Source organism: Nuphar pumila, chromosome 7, assembly GCF_984573655.1.
Source record: "Nuphar pumila chromosome 7, dmNupPumi1.hap1.1, whole genome shotgun sequence".
NCBI classification, from domain to species: domain Eukaryota; kingdom Viridiplantae; phylum Streptophyta; class Magnoliopsida; order Nymphaeales; family Nymphaeaceae; genus Nuphar; species Nuphar pumila.
In genome coordinates this window covers 37,646,501-37,663,879 of record NC_143255.1, presented here as the reverse complement: position 1 = coordinate 37,663,879, position 17,379 = coordinate 37,646,501, and the positions used below count along the sequence as shown (strand labels likewise).

Below are 17,379 nucleotides of genomic sequence, written 5' to 3'. Positions count from 1 at the left end.
AAGGTATAATTCTGGTCTTTTTATTTAGCTTGGCTAAGAACATATTTTATATTAACAAGTTTATATGTTTTCTTTGACCCTTGTGGGGTGTTTGGATGCACCCATCTATTATGATAAACAGGATAAGCGGGGAAACTCCATCTTGCTCAATAATAGAAAATCACACTTTATCCTGTTTAACTGGATAAGTGGGTATGTCCAACGACCACCTTAGAGACTTAAGTATATGTTTGTCCGACATCCTCACTTATATTAGACTGCCATAGAGAAAACAGTAACAGATACAATGGGCTTTTGGAGAACTTGTCCGCACCAATTACATTGCATCTAAAAAAATCAGAAGTATTTGAAACATGACATTTGCAGATGAAGAAGGTACGATAGAGAAAAAGGTTGCTTAATTATTATATACATCTCAATGACTATATAGTAGGAAGGGAAGGTGACCATTTTACATGGTGGGATATATACCAAGCCATGGAATACCTAACTGTAAGAAAAGATGCAGTATTGCCAAAGCTTATAAAATACATGAATATTGCTGCACACTCAGACCCTTGACGATCAAGTAAAAGTTCTCCATTTATGTGTAAGCCAAAAGCTTCCACAATGGCACTGCTTTTAAATCTGAGAACCCCTCTTTTCTTTTACACAATTCCCATCATCATTAGGCATAATTGTCCACGTACAATGAGTTCAGCAGGTTTATGCACCCCTTTCACCATTCATCCTAAGGTTGTAATCGTTAGCATACTGTAGCTCATTACCATGCTTGCAATCATTCCCACGTGAAACTGCTACAATTTCAACTTTGAGTAACATTCAATGCAGTTCACCTTCATGGCCAATTAATTCTCCTTCCTAATATGTGCCATGATGAAATACTCTTCTTTCACCAGATATAACTTTTAATAAAACTCAACCTTTAGCTGAAAATAGATAGAAGTCTATGAAAATAACAACATCCGTTAATATCTAAGTTCCCAGTTTGAAGGAAAGCTGGCACTCACGTGAAGATTTTCAGGTAGAGAAGATGGTGATGAAGTCATGGTGGGGTCATCAAGACATAGCATGCCATCGATGGCCACATTTGGTTCATGGGCATCATGGTATGAGGTGGATGTGAAATATGAAGCATTGGATATGTCATGATTAATACTTTCATTTTGAGTTGTTGGTGTGCCATATTCATCCATGTTACATGGATTTGGCATCAAGATGGAATCAGATGAACAGCATGACTGATCAAAAGAAGCACCAATGATCTCTGAATTGTTGTCTTGAAGGTAGTATGATTGAAATCCACCAACATTATAGATGTTTGGCAGGTGATTTTGATAATGGAAAGACCATTCTGATGGTGCTACTGTCCATTCTGTAGCTTGGTTGGTCCCATTTTCCTTAAAAACTTCATGACCAACAAGAACTTGATTCAGGGATTGTTCTGAGAAATGTGCTCCAGGAAGAGAAGTCTGATCTTGAAAAGGAATGATGGGACTCAAGGAGTTCATATTCATGGATGGAATCTCATTAGAATTTGATTTATCATTTTGCGTTGGACCTGTAGCACCAGTGACCAGCTTCTTCTTTATGCAAGAGTTCCAGAAGTTCTTCACCTCGTTGTCTGTTCTTCCAGGCAGATGCCTTGCTATCTGAGCCCATCTGTGGGATCAAAAAATAACAAGTGATCTGATTCTTGAACGTACTAGTAACAGAAACATGCCAAAGACAACCACAACATGAAAATGATAGTAAAATATCCTCTGTAAAAAAATAGTAAAATCGAAAGAATAGATGAAGTTTGTAAACCATATGAGGAGCAACCTATTTCCATGTGTTGCATGGAGCTGAATGATAAGAGACTCTTCCTGGGGAGAGAAGTTTCCTCTTTTCAGATCAGGCCTGAGGTAATTAATCCATCTTAACCTGCAACTCTTGCCACATCTTTGAAGGTCTGTCACATGTCCACACAAGAAAGCGTGAAACAAAGAAAATAAGCGAATCTGGGAGAGCTATTAAATTAAAGTTCTATAGGTTTCACAGAAAGAGAGAGAGAGAGTATTAAGTAGAGAAAATGAAATAAACTTCAGAATATTGAAAGATCTATAGGTCAGAGAGAGAGAGTCTTGCACCTGCTTGTCTTGGTACAGAACTCCAGCAACCGTGGCCATAGTTGGTGATGTAATTAATAAGCTTCTCATCTTCTTCAGGCGACCAGAGTCCTCTCCTAACCTTCTGTTTACTGCAGCAAGAATGGTGGCCCATACTCCCTTCCTTCCCAGTTGCAGTATTCTCACCAGAATTAAAACCTTCCTGAAATTGCCTAACACAAGAAAGGCAAGAGGAGGTAAAGTGGAGTTCTTGATCAGAGCAGATCAGCTTCTGGGCAATAGCAAAAGCACAAAGCTAGACCTATCAGAAGAAGTGGGAACCCTTTAAATTCAATGAGGGTGCTAGCTGCCTGAGGATGACTAATGAAGGTGTGAAGGCAAAGCTGAGTCTGAAATAGCAGGACCCTTTCTGAGGCGGGAGGGGGGTGAAGTCAGGTTTTAAAGGGTTGTTTTCCCATTTTGCATCATTGAACATTTAGTAATTATCCCTTTTTCTTTCTTTTATTTTTTGTCAACAAATGCTGATTTTGTGATCCATTTCATTTATTCAGTGGCCCACACAAGCAGTAAAAACTGGTAATGTGAGAGGGACAGGAGTCTGATGTTGCAGTGGCTCATTTCTTTGGAGGGAAATGTACCGTTTGGGCTCTGTAATTGTTGGGGTTAAAGGGATAAGAGCCAACCAAGCTTGTGGGTAGACAGCAAACGGAGACGAACATGATAATACGCGTGGCATGATGTGATGCTTCACCAGCATCATCTTCATCATCATCTTGCATGTTGGAATTTCTCACAAAATTCACCTTGCATTGTGCCACAAAATTCACCATATTCATGTGCCATGTCCTCTTCAATAACGTCTCTCTCTCTCTCTCTCTCTCTCTCTCTCTCTCTCTATATATATATATATATATATATATATATATATATATATATATATATATATATATATATATATATATATATTATTATCAAATTAATAGATCACAAAGGTATGCTAAAGAATGGGGTTGATGGCTTAAGATGAATTTGATCGTTTTCACGTCATGCTTGAGTCATCTAGAAGGGAACCCCATGAGATTGCTTGATAATTGTTGGGAATAATTCATCATATTTGTGCTGGGAAGAAGTTTCTTAAGTACTTGATTCATAGGCTGGCTGGTATTATGAATCTCTTGAATCAATTATGGCTTTCTAAGAGATACCTATTCTTCAATATTTAGTAAAGAAGGCAGGGGATTCCAGGGTAAGCTAGTATCTAGTAGTCATCGCACAAGGTTTATTCGGGGAACCACTATAACATAAGGCTCATCCTCGATAAGTTGAAATGATAAGAGGATAGGCTTTTTTTGTCTACCCATTTAAATAGTACGAGGAGAGAAGCAATAGTTAGAGAGATTCATGTTCATGTTCTCATCACATTTTAATGAAGGTCAAATTGTTTCGACTAAAACGACCAAAGAAAAAAAGAATGCCTGAATCTACTTTAACTCTATTGCTGCCAGTTTTGTTTACGAACCAATTATTGAGAAAGTTTCAAAATATATTATTTTGTATTATGGAAAAGTATATATCCTTTATAATGTTTTGGTGCATTTGTTGCTTCTCACCAAAATACCTTTGAAAATAGTTTGTGGTTTAAATAAAGTTGTTTTTCTGTATCTTTATACTTTGGAAACCCTTGTGTCTAAGGGTCGCTTGCAAACATGCACGTCCACAAGGGCGCTTGAGACCCATTGTAACTCATGTCATACTTTGCATTTTGCATGAGGCACATTCAAATATGCATTGGTTTGGTTTGACTGCACCAAGTACATCTTGACCTTTTGACCGAGTTAACTTTAACTTTTGATTTCTTGCACCAAGTACATCTTGACCTTTTGACTGAGTCAACTTTAACTTTTGATTTCTTGTTTGATTTGACCCATTTTAGAGCATTTAAATAGTGTTTATGGGGTTTTGTGGCTGTTGAGTGGGTTTAGTGGTCTTTGACCATTAGTCAAATGCAAGTGACCGTTCATAGTCATTTTTGTCTAATTTTTTAAATGTTGGATTTTTGGTCATTTAATCTCATTTATCATATAAATCATTTTTAACCTTCCTAAGCCTATTAAAACCCTTCCAGCTTTGTCCTTTTGAATAATCATATTTTTCTTATTCTCAAACCTTTTTTATTTTCTATTCTTTTTTGCTCTTGTTTGGCTTGTAAGTTCATGTGTGGAAAAGGTCACTTGTTCTTGCGAAGTAGTGACACTCTTGAGGTCTAAGCCTAGTTGTATAATGAGAACTCAGTTGTACACAAACTCAGTTTGCGTCTTTGAAAATTCTGAAATGAGGCAATTGAAGTTCTAAAGATAGTGATCTTGAGAACATGCCTATAGGCTTGGGATCTCAATTTTCCCAAAATCTTATTTTTTTGCCAGTGTGTTCAAACACCAATGCCTGTGGTTCGTATGTATTGGAGGGGCATGGAGCATCTCACCAAATGTGATGATGTTTCAATTTTATAGATTAAATTTATATTTGGTTGATAAAAGTTGTAACTATGGAGCTAAAAAGTTAATTTATCCTAGTTAGCATTTGTAGATCTTGTATTTGGAAGGGCAAACCTCCAATTGGTTTCTATGCAAGGTCGTAAGTAGTGTATCATTGCCCATATCCGTTGGGTCAGTAGTAACGTTGTATCATATCATATTGTATCGTGTCATAAACATATCATAAATTTTTAATAAAAATTAAAAAAACATAAAAAATAGTAAAAATCTAAAAAAAATCATAGCATATGAAATAATGATAAATTACACAAAATACAACCTTAAAATCACATATGAAGCATTTATGTATTTATGAGCTGCATAAGACATCATCAAATATCAACTATCTTACAAGAACAATGAAAAATATTAAATATCTTGCAATTAAGAACATGCCACAAGACTCATACTTTCATACTACATAAACAAAAATATTATGATAATAGTTGCATTACATTTTCAATCGGTTTTCACTCATTACTTGAGTGCCTCATTGTCATGCCAGGTCATCTAATGCCATATTTATTGGAGGAGTGTGGAGCCTGATTTCTACCTTGATATAAATAAATATTTAACTTTTATGGATCCAACTTCATGGTAAGTTGGCGGGATGTTGTAGAGGGGCAGCGCCCTTGAGGCAAATTTTTTTCGGAGAGTAGCATTGTAATTTTACTCATAATAAATATTTTTTTATCTTAACCCATTTTCTTGAGTGAAAAAATGATAGAAATGCATTTTTTTATTTTAACCCACTTTTTTGGGTGAAAAACAATTAAAATGTACTTCTAATGGCCTCTAGACAAATGAAGAAGTTGGCCCTCAAAAAGTATTTAAAACCTAAAATTAAAAAAATGGCCTTTTTAAAGTGTGTTGAAGGTGTATTGTACGATACACCTTATATTGTATGATACATAGTGTATGATATGATATACACCCATATCGCGATAAAAGTGTATATTGTATCATAAATCCTAAAAGTAATGATATGTATCGTACCATATCATACGATAGAGCACAATACAAACAACCTTGTTTCTAATGACTCTAACATAAAATAGATTTTATTCTCAATTGATCAACTAATAGGATTTTGCCTAAACCCAGCATGCCTATCCGAAAAAAATCACTTGAAGTTCTTAAGTTGACAATTTCACCTTGTTGCTTCAGTCATACTGGTTTCACATAATCATAGAATTATGATTTTCCTTGTTTGAAATGAATCTATCATGGTTTTCCATAGTTTTACTAAAAACCATCAATATCTATGTGGATAAAATGGGAAATGAGCAACATGGTTTCCTTTTCAATCACATTTTGCATTCCTCAAGTACTGAAAATTTCTAATGTTGGTGCTCTCCCTTATTCTCATAATCAATTTCAAACAAAATGCTACTTGAAAATCAAACACCTCTAACCCTTTCTTTTCTTTCACTCTTAGACCTTTTCAAGATAGAAAGACAACTTAAAGATAGAGATACTTATGTGTGAACTTTCTGAAGAATTCAAAACTCTTTAGAAGATAGAAATGTTTACAGGTACATATGAGTAATAGAGTTTGTCATTAATAACCATAACTTTTCTTTACATCTCATCCTTCTCTCATCTATCAATTTGATAGAACTGTATGGTTTCACTATTAGCTTTTTGTCTATTCTTTCGAAAAACATTTTTCACCTATAGGTAAGAAGTTGGAACCATTCTCATCAAATGGCTTCCTTTCCTTAGAGCAAGTGGATAAGCAACCTATCTAGTTCATTTTCAACGAGTAAGCACAAGCCTTTCATTTTTTTTTTAATTTATAACCCAAAAATACCACACCCGGCATGAAGAACTAGTCACACTGGCTTAGCTTGCCATACCTACAGTCATCATGCCAGTAGCATAAAACTCTGAGGCTAGGACCCCTACCCTCAGGGCCTATGCTACACATTTGCTTACGCAGAGGGGTGACACCCATGAGAATCGAACCTTGACTTCCCATCTAGCAGTCAAAGCCCCACCCACTACGCCAACCCCCCTTGGGGCACAAGCCTTTTGTTTGAAAGGTGACTCTCTGAAAGAGAAAGATGTGAGAAGGCCGAGTGTGATCAATTTTGTTTTAGCCACCTCATAAAAAAACATTTGATCAAAGAACTGAAAAAAGAATCCATATGAAATTGACCGGTGCTATCTTGAACCCTGACTGCACTTATGGCCTATTATTTAAATTTTAAAGGCCAACTTGAGCCTTTTATAGCTCTAGATCAAAACATGAGTTGTTAATGCTACACAAACAATAAAGGATTATAATTACATAGGCATGCTTCTCATGGTCTTTGGATGAGCCTTTGCAATGTATGCTCTCTTGTAGTATATGGCCCCCACTGCTTGCCTGCATTAAGTTTAAATTGGATTGATTTAATCTTCAATAAAAAAAATTAGGATTGCCAAGATTAGAGGTTCACTCAAAAAAATGCAAGCATATCCAAAGTATTAACTAATAATATGTAGATTAGTTTCTTCTCAGATATTAGGAGCATGTGAGCTCAAAATTGATGTAAATGAGAGTTTGTTGAACAATTTAGTCCTAAAAATTAAATGGTTTTGAGTGGACATTGTAGTACCCATAATTTTTTGTAATAATTTTAATAAATAAAGATGATTTTTATGTCTCATTTAATAGTTTTTATTCATTCAATTATGCATTAAGATTAGAATTAATTGGCTATATTAATTTAAAAGTTAATCTCAGTTAAATTGAAATTTTAACTAAAGTTAAAATGAGATTTAAAAATTAACTCAGGGTTAAATTCATGTAAATTAGAATTTAAATAGGATTTGAATTTGAATTTACTTACAAATGGATTTGGATTTAGTTTGTGGGGTTAGATCCATATTGGGTTTGAAAATTTATTGGATTAAGATTTGGTATAAAATCCAAGGTTTGAAATGGATCCAAGATCCAATTTAGAAATTATTGATTTTCTTAAAATTTACAAAATACATTAATTAAATTAAAGTAGCAAGTTAATCCAAGAGGGTGGGATGTCCCCTAGGTGGGCCCACACCCCCTTGGCTGGAGATTTCATTCAAAACTTACCAATAATAAAGAAAGAAAATAGAAAGAAGAAAAGAATGAAAGTCAAAGGGAAAAATTAGTAAATAGATACTTTTGAAAGCTTTGTGTGAGATGTTTTGAATTAGAAAAAAATATAGGAAAGGGGGGACGACCCACCCTCTTTCTATAGTGATTGAACAAGAAAATAAATGGTTTTAGAAACCCTTTCCAACCAAATAGGGGACCTAAGGGGGGCGCCCCTCACTTTCTTCTTTTTTTTACAAGTTGGCAAAATCAAGCCCCTTGGAATTCTCTCTTTTTTTCTTTCTTTTCTTCTTCTTTCTATTGTGTAGAGGTTGGTCCAACAACCATTGGTGATTTCACCTTGAAGCTGGTGATGTTTTAGAGGTGCATTCAATTTTGAAGTAAAAAACTGAAAGAATTTACAACCGAGAACCAAACAAGTTAGGTGCATCAAACGACATGGGTCGATCTAAATGCATGGAATATGCATAAGGGTTATTCCATGATCTAAACCAAGGGTGGATCAGACCTTGGAACAACCAAAATGGATATTGTTTTGGTTTTTAAAATCAGCTTTGGTGAAATCATATCACCATATTCGATTTTTAAAAATTGGTTTGATAAAAAAATAAGTTTTCAAGCCTTTAAGCAAAAATCGGTTTTGAAGGGATTAGATCTATGATTGAGTATTGAACCTCAATTATTTCTAGCATATTTAATGTATGAATGATGGGTTTATGTGTTACAAGCATGATTCATAAGTTATAAAATCTATTTAGGCTTGAATCTTGGTTTAAATCAAGTATAGTATTTTATAAAGGGATTTAGGCAAAATCAGTTGGAGCTTTTGGATTGTATGCTAGAAATAAGTTAGTATTAGCATGTTAATTAGTTAATTTTGTGTTGCAATTATTAATTAGCATGTTAGTACATCTATAAAACCATGATTTGATGCCTTGATTGGTTTTTATATGATTAATGGATAGATACATGTCTATTTGGATAAATGCATGTCTATTCGGATAGATCCATGATTGAACCATGATTTAGGGGTGATGCATGTTGATGTTATAATTGTTTCTATCATGAAAAAGCCTAAATAATTATTGTAATATACGATACATATGTTTAAATTATCTGCAATTATAGTTGGTCATATATTGATATCATCATTGATCTTGATTATTGAATGTATTGTGAGTTTTTAAAATCACTGTCATGTGTTTTCATTTTTAATCTAACTAGTTTCTAAAAAAAAAATTGTTTCTCTTATAATATGAGTCTGAAAAATAAAAATATAAATATTGAGATGATCTACACATCTGGGGTTTGATTTTAGAATCTTATTTGGTCTAATTTGAGTCAGTTGTGAGGGTGAAATGATTGTTGCAATAGAGCACAATGTTTCTATCCTAGTTGCAATACTATTTTAACCTGTCATTTTGAAAATTATAGAAACCTATACAACATGACTCAAATTAATTTGTGTAAAAGCTGGGTGAAAACCAAGGCATAGTAGAAGACTATGTAAAAAGGGTTTTGTCAAAAGTGTTCACAGTAAGTCCCAAGAAATTCTTAAAGTTAGAAAAAATTTCTACAGTTTATAGAATCTGTCTAATAATTTTTCTAGATAGAGCTTTCTTACAGATCGAATTTTCATGGATTTATGTAGAACGAGTTTGGTGATAAAATTTTGGTGGTTTGTTCTTGACATATTAGGGCAGCTCCAGTTAAATTTTGGAGACAAAAATTATTTTTGTGATTTCGGTGATTTCTTAAAATCAGGTAAATAGGGATCCAAATTACACAATTAACATATGTTAATGCCTAGTTGTTTCCTACATTGCTAAACATAATAAGTGATGCCTAAAACCTCATTTGTGATATGATATGCAAGTTAATTGAATGGTTTTCATGTTGAATCATGGATGTTAAGAAAATATATGTCATATATGATAATGTGCATCATGCAATCATGAGGCATGATCATTGAGAAAGAAAAGAATGCACATGTTATTTTGTTGAATGTGCATAATTATGAATGAATTATGCATACATTCTTTATTAAGCATGTGAGCATGTAATATAATATATGCATGATGACAATGGATATGTGATATGAGCATAACATGGCTTTTGAGTGAGCTTGAGTTCGGTGGAACCCATGGATATTTGTGGAGCACCAAGGAAAAAAAAGACTTAAAAAGTTATGCACATAATTGCCTCAAGGAGGCCGTCCTCAAGGTTACCCAGAGATGGGGTTTGTACTGTGAGCAGTTTGAATGGGTTAAGAAAAAACCTTATGTTATGAAATCTCCCCGAGTGGAGCTTGGGCTAGTGAGCCTGTGTGCTAAAAGCACTTAAAATTAATTTATAAACTTAATGTTAAATAATACCTAATAATCCATTCAAACTCAAGGCCATCTTGGAGAGGGTGGTGGTACACCCGATCGGTGGACCGTTTGTTGCTTTGGTGAGCTACATGTTTTTGTTAGTCTTCAGTCATCGATCATAAGGGGGCTGAATTACCATGTGGCCTAGTTAGTATGTTCTGAATCTCTGTAGAACAGAAATTGATTTTGTATAGACCATTAGGAGTTCTATTGATCACAGACCGCTCTAGTGGAAAATTTTGAAAGGAATTGGCAGATTCTTCTAGTTAGTGGGATTAATAAATTACAAGGCATAATAGACACCCCATTGGATTGGTTGAATCGGAGTTAGGAACCCTAAGTATGTATCCTTCAGGGCTAAAAAAGATAAACAAAATATTAAGTATTGAATCACTAGCATTACTATAATTCATACATGTTTGTAGGGTTTAAGTTGTTCTGAAATTTGACTGAAGGCATGATTGATTGTAAATGTGTAAATTTTGTTTAACTTGATATATTGTGTTATATGTTTTAGTTGTTTATCTAAAGATATATCAATGCTTATCTCTTGTGTTTGAGTTATATCCATGTTTATGTGTATTGGTGTATCCTATCGAGGTTGTTGATTAATGCCCCCTACTTTAATATTTTTTAGATAGTGCAAAAGCTGGTGTGATGGCGGGTTGCTCAACTGCGTCAAACGAATCATCATCGTTCTACTTTCTCAGGGAATCCAGCTTCTTTTTTATATATTTTTAATTAAGTTAGATTTTGTTAAGATATGTAAATTCTAAATTTAGTTGAGTATTAGTTTGCATTAATTCTTTCAATTAACTTCTTTAAACCCAGTGGTGTGTGTAGTTGTATTATTATAACCTGCTCAAAGTTGCATCGGTTTTCAAATATGTTATTCTGCTTTGTTTGTATTTAAAAAAAAATCTTTCAAAATTTTCGATAAAGTTTTGGATCTGGACTTTAGCACCTGTTGTAATCACATGTTTTATTCATTCATGAAATTTGACTTATTTTTCCATGACAGTCGGTTGTAGAAAACTTTACACACTAATAGATACTTCTTTCAAATTTGCAGTAAAGTGAAAAACCACGTTGAAACTTGTGGCTTGATGATATATATATAGTGAAAACCTACAAAATGGAAATGGTGCTAAATGAAACATGCTAATAGATTTTCAAAATTATCAAAATTATGATCATACAAATGTGATCTATATGCTTGTTTTTATAGGAATCACTTCTTGGAGTATTTGATTATGAAGCATGGATAGGCTTTTATAAGGTTTAAAAAATCAAAGTCCCACAATTTTCATAAATTTTTGAAGCCCCAAATACCATTTTTTCTATCCAAAATGCATGATCCAATTATTGATTTCTCATAAATCATCCGTGCTGAACACATCTATGGGGTCAAAATTTTGAGAAAAATACCCAAAATCCAATAGCATGTTTCATTTAGCACCATGCCTATTTTGTAGATAAAAGCTTATGAGTTATTATGTTAACATTTGCAGCTCTCAAACATCTGAATTGACCAAAAGACTATTAAAAGCTATGGCTTCCTGAAACACATTTATGTCTTGGGAACATAAAGTTTAATTTTTTACTTTTGTCCAAAACAGTGGTCGATTTACCCTAAAAGCGATTATGAATTTTGAAAAATGTCATACTTTTTAATGGTATTTTAGTCATTTCAATTAGAATGATGCCACTCATCTTACTATAACTAGTATAAAATTTGATATTGTTCTTGAGCCAAGCCCCATAAGACTAAATGTGTCGAGACATAACATCTATTGTTCTTGTTCTCCTGGTTATGAGTTTGTGAATGGAGGCTTCAGCGACACATTTCATTCCTCAGTGAGATATTTGTTTTCTTTCGGTTTGTTTTCCTAACGTCATTTCTTTTGCAATGCGTTAATTGCATTGATGTGGTGTGTAGCGTCCACATTACACATTCCATATTGCACCCAGCAAATCTTTCATTTCATTGCTCTTAGTGTTCATTTATTTCTTTACTGTTAACTTTTACATTTACAATAATGTTTTAAATCTGAAATAAAATATGAAACTTATAATTGGTTAGCTTCAAAGGCAAGCAAAGTCGACAAGGGTCTAAGGCAAGCAAATAGATGAATAGCAAACATGCCCAAAACTTTCATTGCCGTACCTCTTGTGGCCCATGATTGAAGGAAGACTATGAGGGAATATGTTGCTATCCATTTGCATGGGCCCTATAAGTTACACTTAGTCCTTTATGGAGGAAAAGGTTTATCTTTTAAAGTAAAATATAGCACTTTATATCTTTTAAAGTAAAATATAGCACTTTATGGGAACTTCTCTTTTAACTTTATCAAGTCACCACCATGGTTTTTTTTTTCCTCACGGGAGCTCTCCTTCATGAGCAACCATCGTTTGTTACCATGACATGGAAGACCACAGTTCGAAACATGTATTTCAGCATTCCCCATAATTCAAGTTTGAGATGATGGAATAGATTTATTGTTTGGCAGCTGATCAAGAAAAAAAAATCTCAGTTTTTTTTTTATATGATGATCTCAAATTAATGGAAATGCTAGTTTGATGTTTCATCATAATATACATAAAAACATTTTGGGTTACCATGTGATGGGCTCAAATAGGATAATTATTTGATGAATAAGCTATATTGAAAACTAAGTACACAATCATGAAATCTTGATCAATAAACATTCATTGGATAAATGCTACCAAATATTAAGTGAACCAACCCTCATTAGTTGGCAACCTCATCTAAGAGATGGTCATCTTTGAAAAGGGCAAAAACTTCCAACGTAAACATGAGCACACTTTATCTCACTTGGGCAAAAAGGACGTCATGGACTTTGACTTAAAGCCCTTGTTTGTTCCAGAAGACTCCAGAAATCCTGAGAGAACCGAAGAGATTTGCCAAGTTTACATGTTAACCATGTGACAAGAACTCGTTAGTTAAGAAACTCTTGGGATACATCTCATTCATTGAAGCAAGCATTGCTTTCTCCAACTTTCATTTTGTCCCCTCCCATCAAATCTTCATTCTTTGTTGTTGCAAGGTTTTCCCACTTCTGTGAATCCAAACAGGCCATCTCCATAGAAGCAACGGGAGCCTGCCATTTTGGTGATGTTTTGACTAAAACAACCCTAATGGGCAGATTCCCAGGGGGTAGTAGCAGATGCAAAGGATAAACTTTCCCACCAAACGAATATTTCCCACAAACGACGAGATTGCGAAGTCCTGATGCCTCCTCCAACTTCTCTGTCAAGATCTGCAGATCATTTCCTTGGAATGGAATGGATGACCATTGCATGTTATCTTCTTCATCACCTTCATCCTCAATGACAGCATAGAATATAGCCCTCTCATTAGATTCTCTCATGGAACTTAAGATTGAATCAAGCGACTGCACAATACAAGGTGAATTACTGTGAAGATGGATTCTTTTGTCCCCACATACCGAAAATAATGCATGCATTTGAAAGGTGACATGACCTTTAAAAGAAATACTGCACAATGTTATATGATGATAAAAAGTTTTTACTCCAACTGGAAACAATAACACTTACCTCTGAATCCACTGTTGAACTCCTAGAAGAAGAAATGCTCTGCAACCAAAAGGAGAATGTTAGTAACACATTTTAAGCATCTAATGAAAACATATTTTCTTGATAAAAGCACTTCTCCAAACAAATAAACATGATAATTTGGCAACTATGTTGTATCATTCACCTGCTTGCACATGTGAGTCTACATGCACTCGTGCCGCACACACCGTCCAACCAAGAAAGAACCAAAATCAACGATCAACATCGATTATCTAGATGATATCTGCTTAATGAGGGTTTTCAGAAGCTTTAGCCTTTAGGTATGTTTTTTTTTTTAACTAAAAACATGCTTTGGATCAAGTTGTTTCAACACAAAAACATAATCTTTCCTATTATAAAATTTTGGTGAATTGCAAGCCGTTAATTTTTAGCAATATGGAAAAAAGTCTAAATATAAAACAAATCATAATGTAAAGCGAGAGGGTGGATCAGGTACAATGTAATTGCACACTTTCAGCGGCAGCACCTGATCACCCAACCATCTTTGGACTACAACCCCTCAGCTGTGAGGCCCAACAGCAGATGGTGGGTGATCAGGTGCAGCGGAACACTTAAAGTGTGTAATCACATTGCACCTGATCTCAATTCATGAAAAACATATTGTTCATTAAATAGACTACCAATATCAACTGCTTATAATATAATCATTAAGAGGGGAACCATCGATCATGATTGGTTATTATTTTTGGATCTCTCTTGTGTGATACCAGGGTGATTGCAAATCAGACTTTACAAATGTGATTTATATCATTCATTTAGTGAAGATCGACACTTAAATCACAGAATTTCGACTTGTGTGCAGGATTTTTCGAAAATCAATGGTTGACAAAACACAAAATTTTGCTACTTAAAAATCATACTTTTTGTTGAAAGATCTAAGGATTGATTATTATTAAATCCATCATTAGAATCTAATTATAGGGTCAGATTAATTTGTTCAAAACAACTTGCATCTTCAGATTAAAGAGGGGTATGAAAATAAGCGATGACATAGTGGATGAGTCCCTAATCACTTGATCCTATTCCCAATGCGACTTCAGAAGAACGGCTCGGTGATACCCCAAATCACAGGACTTTCCTGTTTCAGCAATATTGTTACCAATTACCATTCCTTCCCCTCATCACCACCGCTGATTGTGCAAGCAAGCAAGCGTAGGCCCTCCCCAATGGCCCACAAGGCGTCACCATCATCAGCGACGCTGGCAGCCGTTGATCTATTGAAACTTTGGTGATTTATGATCTGAGCCCTATGGGCACACTTTATCTATTATGTTACCCTCGACAGTACCAATAAGAGCAAAAGTGTTCATGTGTGCGTGGGCGCGAGCCAGCACAAACACCAAAAGAAGAGGGGAAATTTGCAGACCTTGCCGTCTTCACTATCACTGGAGCAGCGTGCATCGTCGTCCAAAGTGGAAGTGAGGGACGTGAAGACTCTGAACAGAGGCGAAGGAGAATCGGGTTCAGCCGCTTCTACTTCCCACAGGAAGCAGTCATGCACGGCGAGGCCGCCGCTCAGGAGGTCGTGGGTGACCATGTTCCTCCAGGGCGGTGGCCCTCCGTGGGCGCGCAGGAACCCGCCGCTCTTTCTGTTCATGAGCTTCACCTGGAACCCGTCCCTGACCGGCTCCCAATCCGCAGACGAACCGTCGTCGGGCGACACCGACCGGCGCTGCACCACCCTGCCGCCGTTGATCCCCAGGAGGATCAACGGCGTCTCGGACGCGCAGACGAAGGCGCCCAGCCTGCTCTTCAGTCTCAGGACAGACCTGCTCTTGTCGGGCGACACGCAGTAGACCACCTCCCACACGGAGCTCTTCGCGTCGGGATTGCTCGACAGGCAGACGGTTCGCGCGTCGCCGTCGCCGGAGAGGAGCCTGTTAGTGTGGCTTCGCAGGCGGACCGCCTTGGCACCGCCGAAGAGATCCATCAATGGTGGTGGGGGTGTTGGAAGGTGTTGAAGGAAATATTGGAGCTTTGTAGTTGCTTAGTTGGCAGATGTGCATACTGATGCTGATGCTGCTTCCCTCCCTCACTTGGATTAACGACATTTGAACTCATCCTTTTCTCAGTCAATCTAGATAACAGATATCAGATGGGTAAAACCACTTTTTTACCTTGCCCAGTAAACAAAATGTTCTACCGGTGCAATTACGCCGAGGGAGGATCGGGTGAAATGTGATTGCACATTTTTACTGTGCTTGTGCACCTGATCACCCTCCATCTTTGGGATTTGCACACTTTTACTGTGCTGTTGCACCTGATCACCCTCCATCTTGGGGATCGATCCCAAAGATGGAGGGTGATCAGGTGCAGCAGCACGGTAGATGTGTGAAATCACATTTCACCTGATCGTCCCTCCATGATGTCTTTTAATACATTTACCAAGTTTTTCACCAGCTGCTAAAAGGACCTAGCTTTTAGATTAAAGAGAATTATGCTAATTAAACTATGTTCCTAAGGTTTAGTTTTTGCTGAGCCTGTAGAGGAGTCATCTTTTCCTAACATTAGACATAAAAATTAAAGCCACAACTGCACAAATTCAAATCTTAATGTGATGGTGGTGATGAGTTCACTATCTTGAATGACTAAGATGCTAGCTCTTGGAATATTTTGGTCTTAGCCAACATGTTCACATGAGATCTATCATTCAGTCAAGGATAGAGGTGGAGCTCACTTGAGTGGGTATTAGGGTCTCATTGGAGTGCAAACTGATTGGGTTTGTGTGGGATAAACAGACATCAATGCTTGGTAGACTTTGATAACCAGTACTAGGTTTGATTAGCCAATCATCTGAATGTGATACATCAATTTGTCTTTTTTTAATGACCAAGAACCCTCATCAAACTGAGGAAAACCCCCGGCAGGGCGCCACCATTACTTGCCTTGCATGTCCACCTCTAAGAGCTACAGACACACCGGTGCACCAGTGGGGTTTGATCCAACAACTTCATCTCTGCGCCCTCACAACTACCCCACTGGCAACATGAGCGACCCTAGGGATGGCAGTGGACCAGGGAAAATGGGGCCCCGCCCCACCCCGCCTTGCCCCGTTTGGACCAGTGATGGAGAACATGAAACGGGGATAGAGGTTAAAATCAAAACTCGTGCGAGGATGGAGGCGGAGATGGACTTACACTTTCCCATATCCCGTCTCCGATCTTGTTAATAAAAACTAAAATGCCTTTAGGGATGGCAGTAAACCGAAGAGAAATGGGCCCCACGCCCCGCCTCACCCCGTTTGGACTGGGGATGGAGGACATGAAAAGAGGGATGGAGGTTAAAATCAAAACCTGTGCGAGGATGAAGGCAGGGATGGAAGGCAGAATTTTGAGACGGGGCGAGTGGAGACCTTGTCCCCCACCTCCACCCCGGTCCACTGCCATCCCTAGGCTACCCCCACAGTGGTAGGTACATCAAATTGTCAAAAGATTGATTTGGGGAACATGACCAATTTAATCAAGCTTTCAGTTTTTGCTGTAATTAATTGCTTAATTTTTGTTGAATGAGATAGATAGATAGTTAGGTAACACTATCATAACCGAGGGGTTAACACCATTCCCACATATAAGTTTAATGGCGATTATATGCTTAGGTAAAAAAATAAATATTTGAAAAATTACAAGTTTGATGGATATGTCAATTTAGACAATTCGGTCCAC

General features: G+C 36.5%; 2 protein-coding genes across 2 annotated transcripts; both read right to left on the bottom strand.

The window, feature by feature from the left end:
• Positions 1 to 968: 968 nt before the first annotated feature.
• On the bottom strand, positions 969 to 2,265 carry LOC149831957 (transcription factor MYB53-like). The gene is made up of 3 exons (XM_090012318.1): positions 2,133 to 2,265; positions 1,825 to 1,954; positions 969 to 1,662 (listed from the first exon to the last, which is right to left on the bottom strand). Exons 1-3 carry the CDS (start codon positions 2,263 to 2,265, stop codon positions 969 to 971), a joined length of 957 nt encoding a protein of 318 aa, XP_089868444.1.
• Positions 2,266 to 12,792: 10,527 nt separating this feature from the next.
• On the bottom strand, positions 12,793 to 15,647 carry LOC149831956 (uncharacterized). Its single transcript, XM_090013124.1, has 5 exons — positions 15,084 to 15,647; positions 14,824 to 14,981; positions 14,235 to 14,292; positions 13,679 to 13,717; positions 12,793 to 13,515 (listed from the first exon to the last, which is right to left on the bottom strand). The coding sequence occupies exons 1-5, from the start codon at positions 15,645 to 15,647 to the stop codon at positions 13,087 to 13,089; spliced, it is 1,248 nt and encodes a 415-aa protein (XP_089869250.1). The 3' UTR covers positions 12,793 to 13,086.
• Between the last annotated feature and the right edge of the window lie 1,732 nt (positions 15,648 to 17,379).

What these genes read in the sequence shown, in the direction of transcription:
- LOC149831956 (XM_090013124.1), bottom strand. Translation starts at nt 15,647, where the DNA reads ATGGATCTCTTCGGCGGTGCCAAGGCGGTCCGCCTGCGAAGCCACACT. An exon ending in GTGATAGTGAAGACGGCAAG is followed by an intron (nt 14,982 to 15,083) that starts GTCTGCAAATTT and finishes GTAACATAATAG; the next exon opens with ATAAAGTGTGCCCATAGGGC. An exon ending in CTGATCACCCACCATCTGCT is followed by an intron (nt 13,718 to 14,234) that starts GTTGGGCCTCAC and finishes TTTTGGTTGCAG; the next exon opens with AGCATTTCTTCTTCTAGGAG.
- LOC149831957 (XM_090012318.1), bottom strand. Translation starts at nt 2,265, where the DNA reads ATGGGCCACCATTCTTGCTGCAGTAAACAGAAGGTTAGGAGAGGACTC. An exon ending in TTCTGTACCAAGACAAGCAG is followed by an intron (nt 1,955 to 2,132) that starts GTGCAAGACTCT and finishes GACATGTGACAG; the next exon opens with ACCTTCAAAGATGTGGCAAG. An exon ending in CATGCAACACATGGAAATAG is followed by an intron (nt 1,663 to 1,824) that starts GTTGCTCCTCAT and finishes TTGATCCCACAG; the next exon opens with ATGGGCTCAGATAGCAAGGC.